Below are 12,175 nucleotides of genomic sequence, written 5' to 3'. Positions count from 1 at the left end.
TTTAAAGCCTAAAATCAACTCTCACAAATGCTAATGCGACAGAGGATTCAGAAATTGTGAGTTTTATTTCAATGGAGTCTGAAGGACGAGGCACGTCAAACCGTGTCATGAAGAGGCCTGAACTCCTTATCTCTCGGCCCACACCTCTGTGTTTGTTGTTCTTTCATTTTCTGCTCTTTTAATCTCTCTGCTGTCTCTCATGATGTCGTCCCGCTCGTGTCTGTCCTGTTGTGTGTGTGTAGTCCAGGGTAGTCGTATCCCGAGGCCCAGCATGAGTCAGGGTTGTAGTCGTGACACCAGTCGAGAGAGCAGTCGTGACACCAGCCCGGCACGAGCGTTCAGTACGCTGGGTAAGAGACCCAACTAAATATGGAAACCCCCAAAATAATCGATTGAATCCTGTTTTTTTAAATACGTATCAGTGTAATAATTCATAAATGAACGTGGACAGTTAGCATCATCGTGATTCAGCGTATCCCGGAGCGCTGCATGTTCATTCAAATCCTTTCCTCTCTGTCTGCTGTCTAACATCTCTTGCTTTAATCTCCTCTGTGTTAAAGAGCTGTTATATGGGTTGAAGAAAGTGTTTTATGTGTGTCACTTGTGTCCTGATCCTTCCCAGCATCCCACAGGCACTCTCGCTCCACCAGCGCTCTGACGGCAGGTGACGTGCTGCAGACAGGTGATTTGCATGTCATGCGGCTCACGGCACCAGAGCTTGGCGTTGCACAGAGCTCATGCAGAACCCAGACACATCCAGGTCATCCGGGACAGAATGAAGATTCTGTGTGTATTAATGTTTCCCTCCACACGGTGGAGCCAGAGTTCAGTGATCCGTCCTCGACTCTCTCTGAGTTACTGACGGTTAATAGAACGCTGGATGTGATCTGGACTGTGTGCGCTTTGTTGTGTTGTTCTGTTCACGTGTGGTTGTGTGATTTTTCAGAGTTCCCACAGTCAGAGGTACACCAGGGATATCAGAGAATGTCAAATGTTCATAGCTGCGTCCCAATTCGCATACTATCCGTACTATAATAGTATTCGAAACATTATTAGTATGTGCCAAATCTTAGTATGTAGAAATTAGTGTTCTCAAAGTACCCGGACGGTCGACTGTTTCCGGTGAAAATTTGAATAGTGAATTCATGCACACTCAACGGTGGATATTACCCACAACTCACCGCGAGAGGGGGCGGAGTTCAGTGACGCTTTACTGCATTAACAACATTATATAAAAATGATAATAAACGTAAGTATACGGTAAACATTACATACAAAATAATGAATACTTCAAAGCAAGGAAGAGTTGTATTTTAAAGTCCCAGTGAAATTAAAAATGTTTCATTTGTTTAAAAAATTGTTCATGAAATATTGTTTATAGTAAATAGCTTATCAATGTGGGTCATTTTCTTTTTAGAATACATAATCTGTAGTTCTGAAAATGCACTTCCGTCCTGTAATGACTGCCTGGGCGGAGCATCCGGTAACTCCTCCCCTTCAAATGTCACTCTGCTGCCAGTTTCCAACGGCTGTTTTTATACATCACATCAATTCGCTGTGAAAAACGCAAGCCACGCCCACTAAGTTTCTCCTTTGATATTCACTCGGAAATGCATCAGAATACGGAAGTAAAAAAGATCACAAATTCCGGGTACTTTAAAGTTCATGACAGTGTCGTCTAGCTAACAACGGCCACTTCTGTTTCACGTTAGTGTGTCCAAAGTCCGTTTAGGAAAGTCGTGCCACTCGGCGGCCATGTTTGCAACCCGCCTCCTGGCAGGATTATGTATTTCAAACAAGGTGTGAATTGGAATACTGATATTTCTACAATCGCTGGCTAAAACCCAAATAAACGACACATTTAAAAACAACGTAAACTCTTGCATAATATTTGTTTCCTATGATCAAATTGCGCTTATAAACAGTATTTTTCATGTCGCTGTAGCTACTACGCATACTAGGGCGGCCATATTGAGCGTTGCGCGTGTTCCTCCCCATTCATTTCAATGGCAGTGACACATCTTGTTAATATAAATATCTTTGGGATGCGTTGCACTAAAATCTTAATACTTTTCCATAACATAAACAGCACACACTTTTAGTGCAAAGTATAAGCAGGCGAATTGGGACGCAGCACGTGTGATAATATGAAATATTTCATTGGCTAGAAATTGATCCACTGACTGCATTTGTTACCTATATACAGTCATTTTTCTCCATGAATGACAGGAGAATTCATAAACAGTCATTTGTCAGGAGTGGGAACTCTGCTTTTTGCTCCATTTATTCATTGTAAATGTGCTTTTTACTTTTTTCATTTTGATGAACTTGCATTCAAACGTTCTTACCGTTTTTTTATCTTTTGCATTATTATACGCAACATTTTGTTCTGATAATGAATGAAGAAGCTTGTCTGGTTCTTTTGAGATTGAGTTTGGAATAAAGGATGCAAATCACACTTTGTTAATGAATCTCTCTCTCTCTCTCAGATCGTTTTGGTCTGATTCATCAGGCTCGTATCTCAGCGTCTGTTAATGCCATGAGAGTATTGAACACCGGTTCGGAGGTGGAGGCTGCTGTTGCTGATGCTCTGGTGAGAATCACCTGTTGAATGTCTTCTTTAAACATATTTCTCTGCCCTTCAGCCACCAGCGACGCTTTCACAATGTCTGTTGTTATCCTCATCAAATATACACTTTTACCTTTACGGTATTTTTTCTCAAACACAGTTCTATGACATACAGTAAGTGACATGTTGTAAATATGCAGTAATGTGATGCAAAAAATTCAAGGAATATTGGAAAAGTTCATCCAAAGTACTGTAGAATGAGATCTCTTGATCATTATGTACATTCTGTTCATTAAACTTCTTATGTATTTGTTCTCTCTCTGTCACAGCTTTTAGGAGACTCTAGGAATAAGGTAATGCATTTATTCACACAGTGTTTTTAATGCTTTCGAGTTGTAAAGTAACACAATAATATCATACATTTGTTGTTTTATTCTTGAGCTTTCAAATATCGCAATATGCATATCGCGATAAATGAGCTATTTAATACCTCGAAAAGTTATGTATGGTATAAGTTTTAGGTGGATGCTGATAGTATAGTATAGGCTGATAGGCACGCGGATGTTAGTCGGGATATGCATGCGTGCGCATTATTGCGTGCATTTGCTCTGACGCAAGTCAATCCACAATCCGCGTCGCAAAGCAAAATTTGTTTTATATACTTTTGTTTGTTTGGTTTAAAGCAACAGTAAAACACGGCTGTTCGATTGTAGCGATGCTTTCTTTTTCCTAAAATAATGTGAAATATATGTTGGTTATATAGTTTTTTAAATATCTTTGAATACAATTTAAATTGAAACATCATAACGAATACCTCATTATTTAGCATGCTATCGCATTTTTCCTCTATATCACACAGCCCTAGATTTCAGACATGTTTAGACAGTCTGTTGCTCTTGCCTTTTTTGTACAATAGACTGATATTTGATGGTATATTATATATAATTGTACATGTGCGTGTGGTTTATTTGTCTGGTAGCGGAGGCCGATGTGCCGGCGGTTCGAGTCTCCTGGAATGTGTTCTGACGACGATGCCAACAGTGATGCGTCCAGCGCATGTTCAGAGCGTTCCTACAGCTCACGCAACGGCGGGATTCCACATTACCTGCGTCAGACGGAGGACGTGGCCGAGATTCTGAACCACTGCGCCAGCTCCAACTGGTCTGAGAGGAAAGAGGGACTCCTGGGACTCCAGAACCTCCTGAAGAGCCAAAGAATCCTCAGGTACCAAACACAAGATATCTCGGAGCCCGTGTCTGTGTTTACATCGCTTGACACGAGTCACATGATGTGTCTGTGTTTCAGTCGGGTGGAGCTCAAGAGACTGTGTGAGATCTTCACCAGAATGTTCGCGGATCCACACAGCAAGGTGACATCTTTGGTTCTCACTCGCTCTTCGTTTAATCTCACTGATGATGAGTCAATGAGAAATAATTGCAACATTCAAAAGATCTCATCCGCGATGTTTTCTTTCTTGTGATGCTCATGAATCTGGTGTTGTCGTTCTGGTTTGGACGGTTTCATCAGAGAGTGAGTTTTCTCTCAGCATATTCAAAGCGAATATGTTTATTTCTCGAGGCGTTTGCAAACCGGCGTGTTTGATTTCAGGTGTTCAGCATGTTCCTGGAGACGCTGGTGGATTTTATCTCCATTCACAGAGAAGATCTTCAGGACTGGTTGTTTGTTCTGCTCACGCAGCTCTTGAAGAAGTTAGGAGCTGACCTTCTGGGCTCCGTCCAGGCTAAAGTTCAGAGGGCGCTCGATGTCACCAGGTCTGTCGTCCGCTCGGTCCTCACTCAACGCTCTGTCCCGTTAAACGCGTCTCTGTGTCACGTCTCTCGTTTCTTGTGTACTTCACAGAGATTCTTTCCTGTACGATCAGCAGTTTAACATCCTCGTGCGCTTCATTGTCGATCAAACGCAGACGCCAAACCTCAAGGTCAGTCAGGAGTTTTAATGTCAGGTTGTGACGTTATGACCTTTGTGTCTTTTATCAAAGTAGATGAACTGATAATGTTCACGCACGTGTGTTTGTGCAGGTGAAGGTGGCCATCCTGAAGTACATTGAGTCTTTGGCCAGACAGATGGATCCCTCAGACTTTGTGAACTCCAGCGAGACGCGTCTGGCCGTCTCTCGGATCATCACGTGGACCACAGAACCGAAGAGTTCGGACGTGAGGAAGGTCAGTGTGTGTCGTGTGTATCGTGAGGTTGTGATGTGTCTCATGAACGTCATCAGAGCTTCTGGATGAATGAGGAGATGTCGGGCAGGGAGACCGATGTAACCTGGAGGAGAGATGTAAGCAGGTAGTGACCTCATGACCTTTCCCCTTAGCCCTTCAATACAGTGGTCATGCGTTCCCTAACACTTCTGTGTGGTGTGATGAGATGCTGTAATCGCAATGATTTCACTCCAATGCTGGTTCATCTAACACGTGTGTATAAAAACTCTTTTATCTTACCGAACAGCACACATGAACTGTTCTGTGTGTTGTCAGGCGGCTCAGATGGTGTTGATCTCGCTGTTTGAGCTCAACACTCCAGAGTTCAGCATGCTGTTGGGTGCTCTGCCCAAAACCTTTCAGGACGGAGCCACGAAACTGCTTCACAATCATCTGAAGAACAGCAGCATCTCCACTGCAGCGGTACACAATGATCATCCTCACAAAAAACACTCATCTGAAACATGATTGGCTGATCGCTAACATCACTGACGTGTTTGTGAAATCTCAGGCGTCTCCCAGCAGCACTTCGGGTCGCCCACCATCAAAACACCCCGTGACCCGCGCGAGTCCTCTGACGTCACCCACCAGCTGTTCACACGGGGCACATTCACCCAGGTACATCACCACAACGCAAGAATCCCCGCCGAACAACACAACGGAATCTGTGGTTTGTCAGAAGTTTAGCGTCAGACGGTATTCTTTTCTCTTTCTCACGTCTCAGTCATTTCTGGGCCTGGAGCTCAAAGTCTTCCTCTCACCGAAATTGATCCGTCACAATCATGTCTTTATTGAATTTGCCTTCAAAATTAAAGTACGAGAACGTTTTTGCAGCAGTGTTAAAAGTTCTGAAAGATATTCAAAGCAGTCTGTCGATCGCTAGACACACTTCTAAAATAGCCGCCATGAAATATGGGGAATGAAAAAGCATTGACACGTTTGCGTATAACGCGCGGCCTCAGCATCAACACGTGAACAATAACAAAGCAAATTCAGCTTTTTTATAAGGTGCCATGTTTCGTCTCGTGGTGCCGTCTTATATTATATTCTTTGCAAACAGCGACAAGTAGATCGTTGTAGATAAGACACACAGGCTTTGCATTCACAAAACTAGGTAGGATAAATTCATAGTTGTCTTTCTGTTCCTCCTGCACTATTCTGTCTTGTACTTTTCATCAATATCTTAAATGATCCTTTGATTATTTTCTGGCCCGCAAACTTACTTGGCGTCTCCTAGTGTAAAGAAACACACTTACACCGGACGTGACACGACTAAAGACATTAGAAACGCATTAGAACCCATTATAATGATATAATTCACACTGGATGCGGGGCGGCAAACCCATTAAGAACAAGCAGGTTGTCATGTCACGTCCGGTGTAGACACGGTGTCACAGTCGGGATCTACAGTCATTCAGTAAGTTTAAATAGAAATACGGAAATGTTCAAGCTTTCATATTAACAAATGCCTGATAATCTGTGTTCGCCGTTTTATACTGTCATCTTTATTTCTGTGGAAGACTTTTCAGGCGATCACAAAAACATTCTCATCATGACATTGTGTTTATTTCAATGTTATCTCACTGTGTGTTTAGTATGTTGGAGTATGACACAGAGAACATGAACTCAGAGGAGATCTTCAGCTCTTTGAGAGGAGTCACAGAAGCCATACAGAGCTTCAGCTTCCGCAGTCAGGAGGAGATTCCAGAGCCGAACAAACGCGACGTTCCCGTAAGATCACGCCTGATGATTTCACTGAGACCAATGAATTCAGGACGTATAAATGAGAACAGAGAACTGATATACATTCAACAATAGTATAACAATATGTGTATATCTTTCTCCGTGTTTCTGACAGACGGGTGTGATGTCATCATGTACGGACTCACGTTTGTCAGCAGGAGGAACCGAAGGAGGTCGAACCGCTCTGGACAATAAAACATCTTTATTAAACACGCCGTCACAGCGTTCCTTCAGCGGCCCGCGGACACGAGAGTACCACCCTCACAACTACAGCGACTCCATCGGCGTCTATGAGAAAGAAACTCACGTCCGGTTTGAACCCGCGGAGCCCGGAGACGGTAAAGTAACCCGTCAGACCTGCGGCCGAATGTTCACAACGAAACACAAAACAATCTCTTTGTTTCCCTGTTTAGGCGCTGAAAACAAAACCACGCACGCGAGAAGCTTTTCTGCAGGTATGAGAATATCTGTCATGCTAAAACATATTCAACATATGTTGATAATATATTAACTAATATATAAAGTCAAACAAAAAGAATAAAACAACTATCAAACTAAAGTAAAATATAAGTGTTATAATGATGCATTTCCTAAAACGTCCATCATCTATGGTAAAGAAATAACTATATAAGAACATTACAGTATAAATATATTGTTACATTTAAATCTCAAATGTAACCCTTCGTTAATTTAACCTATATATTATATTTTTAAACCTTATTTTAGCTGTTTTCATGTCTTGAATTAGTTTTAATTTATTTATTTTTTTATTATATTTCGTATATTAATTTAGTTTGAGTTACATCTTATTTTTTGTTTACATTTTTCAAATAACAATTAGACCGAAATTGTTTTTGATTTTAATTATATTTAATTTCAGTTAACAGAAGCTGCATGACTGTAGACATGTTTTACAAAACAAACACAAAAGCTGTGTTGTGATTGGCCAGGGCCCGGTCAGCAGTCAGAGATGGTTGGTGACCTGCTGAAGGAGCTGTCCAATCACAGCGAGCGCGTGGAGGAGAGGCGGGCCGCTTTGCTGGAGTTACTGAAGGTAACTCGTGATGACGGACGGGTGATGTGGGAGGAGCATTTTAAAACCATGCTGCTGTTGCTGCTGGAGACGCTGGGAGATAAAGATGTGAGTGACCTCTCAGTCTTCGATGTGGTGTGAGTGATGTTGACCTGTTGACCGAGGTGTCGTGTTGTCCGCAGCACACGATCCGAGCGCTCGCTCTGCGTGTTCTCAAAGAGATCATGCGCAGTCAGCCTGCACGCTTCAAGAACTACGCAGAACTCACCATCATGAAAACACTGGAGGCTCATAAAGACGGACACAAAGAGGTGAGCCAGATGATCTCTGTCCTCGGGCCACCCTTTGACCCTCATGCTGTGTCTGTCACGTGTGTTCTGTACCGCACAGGTGGTCCGGGCCGCTGAGGAGATGGCGTCCATGCTGGCCGGCTCCATTCACTCTGAACAGTGTGTCAAAGTTCTGTGTCCCATCATCCAGACGGCGGATTACCCCATCAACCTCGCCGCCATTAAAATGCAAACCAGAGTCATCGAGCGTATTTCCCAGGATTCACTGCTGGAGCTCGTGCCCGACATCATCCCCGGACTGCTACAGGTACACAAACACACACCTGTGTGCACATCCACATCCGTCACGCGCATGCTGACACTGTGTGTGTGTGTTTCAGGGCTATGATAACACGGAGAGCAGCGTTCGGAAGGCCAGCGTGTTTTGCTTGGTGGCGATTTATTCTGTGATTGGTGAAGATCTGAAGCCACACCTACAACAGCTCACCGGCAGCAAGGTCGTACAGAACACACGTGTAGAGCTAAACACAAACGTTCACAACTCATGAATTGACATGTATTTCATTGGCCATTGCCGCGGAGCAGCTTTACACAAAACACAAACATGAGGCGTATTATCAGAACATCATATATCCTAAACATTTATATATGTTTCATATATCTTTTATATGTATAGATTTTGATATATGTTTTTTCATCTATATTGTTCATATATATCTTATACATTTATATATGTTTCATATATCTTATATAGATCGTTTTCTTCATATATTTATATCTTTTTACATATATCTTTTTACATATATCTTACACATTTATATATGTTTCATATATGTTTTATACAGTATATATAGAATTTTATATATATTTTTCATATATCTTATATATATATATATATATATATATATATATGTGTGTAGTTTTCTTCATATATTTATATATTTTTTTCTATATATTTATATATCTCGTACATTAAAATATGTTTTCATATATCGTATACATTTATATATTGTTCATATATGTTTTATATATATATATATATATATAATATTTTTCATATATGTATATCTTTTTACATATATCTTACACATTTATATATGTTTCATATATCTTTTATACAGTATATATAGAATTTTATATATATTTTTCATATATCTTATATATATATATATATATATATATATATATATATATATATATATATGTAGTTTTCTTCATATATTTATATATTTGTTTCTATATATTTATATATCTCGTACATTAAAATATGTTTTCATATATCGTATACATTTATATATTGTTCATATATGTTTTATATATATATATATATATATATATATATATATATATATAATATTTTTCATATATGTATATATTTTTACATATATCTTATACATTTATATATATTTTTTCTATATCTCATACATTTAAATACTTTTTCATATATCTTATATATTTATATATTGTTCATATATGTCATACATTTAGATATCTACATTTATATATTTTTAAATGAAAATCCATGAACTCGGAGCACCATCCCATTTGAAAGCAATGTTTCCTCATCTGTAAGTCGCTTTGAATAAAAGCGTCTGCTAAATGACTAAATGTAAATGTAAATGAAAGCAAACATGTGTATGATGCCTTTACGTGTTGTCTATGTAAGCCACGCGGTAGATCAAGCAACAGATCTTGTGTTTTTGTGCTCTTAAATGTGATTTTGTTTCCCTGCAGATGAAACTGTTGAATCTCTACATCAAACGAGCTCAAACCACCACCAGCACCAGCAGCAGTTCTTCAGATATCTCCTCTCACAGCTGATCTCATCCTCTCCATCCGTCTCCAAACAATCATCAAACGTTGAAGTCGTGCCGTTGTCTCTCGTGTAAGTAGATGCTGTTAGAGCACACGTGTCAATGATATTTTAACACTTGAACAAGCGTCGCCTTTGACTTTAAACACATTCTTTTATCCGAAGAACAGTTCCAATCGCAATCAGTGTTTTATTTATTTATGTTGAAGGTTTGTTGTGGTGTTTATCCACCTCACATGTTTATCGTTCCATCAGTTCGGCCATCCACAGGTGTGTGGTTTATTTGTGAACGTGTCATTTTAGCAGATTTAGTTTTGAAGGAGAAACAAACGCCGCTGCCTCACGTTCTTCCTCATGTGATGACGAGTGTTACAATGAATGAAAACTCTGTTTGGATGTTTAAAAATATGCAAGAACAAAAGATTGTATTTGTACATTATTGTTTTATTTGGTTGATAACATTTCATTGTGTTCTTGATTTGTGAGCGGTTTCAGGACCATGATATTTCAACACTACTAGAGACTTCTGTCACTTGTGATGACGTTGATTTTATTAGATTAAATGTGTGCATTTGGCCTTTCTCATGTAAACATTCCACTGTTTAACACTTGGGTTCTGCAGGTGAAATAAATGATATTAGAAACTTAATGAAATACAGTGTAAAGGCAAAAATATCTGTGAAATTCTGAAATATTTTGGAGAAGAAAACGTGAACAAAAATAATCCAAATTGGATTTTATTTGTCAAATTGATGTTTCTACCCATTTTTGTGGTTTTAAATCTCGGTGCTCAATTGTTTCACACTGAATGTTTAACCTTATATGATATTTGTTTTTTTATTTCGTTCGTCACGTCTGTTTCTAAAAGGAAAATGACACTTCAAAATCCCATTTCACACACACGAAAGGATTTCTTTATTTAGCCTGTCTATTAGTGCTTATTATATAAAACTGAATTTAAAGATTAAAGAAGCCGACGTCTGAATGATACTAAAAACACAAAGTATTTATGACTGATGATCACCAACTCAAATCACATGAACATCTAGAGCTTCACATGACGCGCTTTACTTTGGTTACGATGCTTTTAGTTCCATTGATTTCCTTGTTCACCTGTTTTCCTTTGACCTTCACACGTGTAGAATAAGAAATCTGTAAACTTGATTTGCTTTCGATAAACAAAACCTTAAAGTTGTACGTGTCTGTGCCGTGTGATTTCTTTTTAAATGAAAGATTATATATTTGAAAGGTGTTTGGATTGAGATGATCAGGAGTGGATGTAATGTTGATGTTCTTCAACCGAACGGTCAGGAGACGTCATGAAGAGACAGAAACACAGTTTCTTATAGCAGGACATGCAGTCATTCAGCCCATATAATAAAAGACTATTTACTATAGTAAACTCTAGTAATATTCCCATTGTTTTGGAGTTTACCGCTGTATATACTGCTATCAGTTTACTAGTAGATACTACAGAATACTAAAGTATACATAAAAAACATGAAGCAATTACTAGAATATACCATAGTAAAGAATACAGTACGTTTACATGGGTTAATAGAGACATGAGCTAAACCTAACCAGACGCTCAGCATTTTCTTGAAAATAATTCAGTTTTATAAGGTTTGTATTGTTGTGTCTTATCTTCAGGTCTGAATTTGGATTTATTTACTGCAGTTGTGAGAACTTGCATTCAAAGTGAATGATCATGAAACTCATAATGGCCATAAAAATAGGCTTAATTTCTCTCTTTACAGCGCTTCACAAGCTTATTCAGTGTTGTTTTCAGTTTAATAGTGCTTTCATTCATATTTTAAAATGTGCTTTTATGATTATTATTATTTTTGAGGTTTTATGTTAATTGTTTCAGTAATTCAATTTTAGTAGTTTTATTATACGCTTTTGTTCTTTTATGATTTATTTACGTTGTTATATATACATACTGTAAGTTTAATTTATTTTCTGTTAATTGTTTTAGTGCCTCAGCTTAAACTTATGTCACTTAATTTCCGAAGCAACATTGTGTTTTGTTTTTCCAATAATATTTAGGCCAATATTTGATTAAAATCCAGTACCCAGGTATGTTTTGTTAAAGCTTGACTGTGATGTGACATGATGAGATGTGATGTGATTCTCTTTCATCTGTCATTCTGATGTCTGAAATCTCGCTGGACATTCACTTCTGAGACCTTCACAAGTTTCCTGTCATCCTTCAATATCAACGCTGCTTTGGTTAGTTTTCCGTCTTCTGTGATTATACAATATTTGATAAAACCCGACATTTATTCATAGATTTAAACTGTCGGAATATCAAGTATTTCATTTGATGTTAATGGCTGGAGAGGGATGTTTTATGAGATGTGATTTAATGGATTCTCATCAGCAGGGGGAGCTGAAGCCATTGAGAGACTCTTGACATCACTGCATGTATACTAGTGTACTACACTACAGTATATACTCGGGTATCTCAAACCCTTTTAACCAGTGAATTTACTTCCATCTTCT

At 38.9% G+C, this 12,175-nt stretch overlaps 1 protein-coding gene across 2 annotated transcripts in view; it reads left to right on the top strand.

Annotated features, from left to right (window-relative positions):
- The window catches only part of LOC306909360 (CLIP-associating protein 1-A), a 35,745-nt gene extending 24,879 nt beyond the window's left edge, over nt 1-10,866 (top strand). Inside the window, exons 22-40 of one of the 2 annotated variants that reach the window (XM_079482966.1) lie at nt 243-350; nt 623-682; nt 2,490-2,593; nt 2,899-2,922; nt 3,549-3,793; nt 3,875-3,938; nt 4,178-4,341; nt 4,430-4,508; nt 4,609-4,752; nt 5,068-5,214; nt 5,303-5,409; nt 6,387-6,522; nt 6,650-6,872; nt 6,948-6,989; nt 7,485-7,675; nt 7,750-7,878; nt 7,958-8,164; nt 8,238-8,354; nt 9,592-10,866. In XM_079482966.1, coding sequence (XP_079339092.1) covers nt 243-350; nt 623-682; nt 2,490-2,593; nt 2,899-2,922; nt 3,549-3,793; nt 3,875-3,938; nt 4,178-4,341; nt 4,430-4,508; nt 4,609-4,752; nt 5,068-5,214; nt 5,303-5,409; nt 6,387-6,522; nt 6,650-6,872; nt 6,948-6,989; nt 7,485-7,675; nt 7,750-7,878; nt 7,958-8,164; nt 8,238-8,354; nt 9,592-9,678 — 2,378 coding nt within the window. In that variant the 3' untranslated portion in view covers nt 9,679-10,866. The remainder of the gene's footprint in view (nt 1-242; nt 351-622; nt 683-2,489; nt 2,594-2,898; nt 2,923-3,548; nt 3,794-3,874; nt 3,939-4,177; nt 4,342-4,429; nt 4,509-4,608; nt 4,753-5,067; nt 5,215-5,302; nt 5,410-6,386; nt 6,523-6,649; nt 6,873-6,947; nt 6,990-7,484; nt 7,676-7,749; nt 7,879-7,957; nt 8,165-8,237; nt 8,355-9,591) is intronic. The other variant, XM_079482967.1, reaches the window with a different exon arrangement.
- Nucleotides 10,867-12,175: the final 1,309 nt, after the last annotated feature.

Source organism: Barbatula barbatula (assembly GCF_947034865.1).
Source record: "Barbatula barbatula genome assembly, chromosome: 20".
NCBI lineage: Eukaryota > Metazoa > Chordata > Actinopteri > Cypriniformes > Nemacheilidae > Barbatula > Barbatula barbatula.
This window is presented reverse-complemented; position numbering and strand designations above follow the sequence as displayed.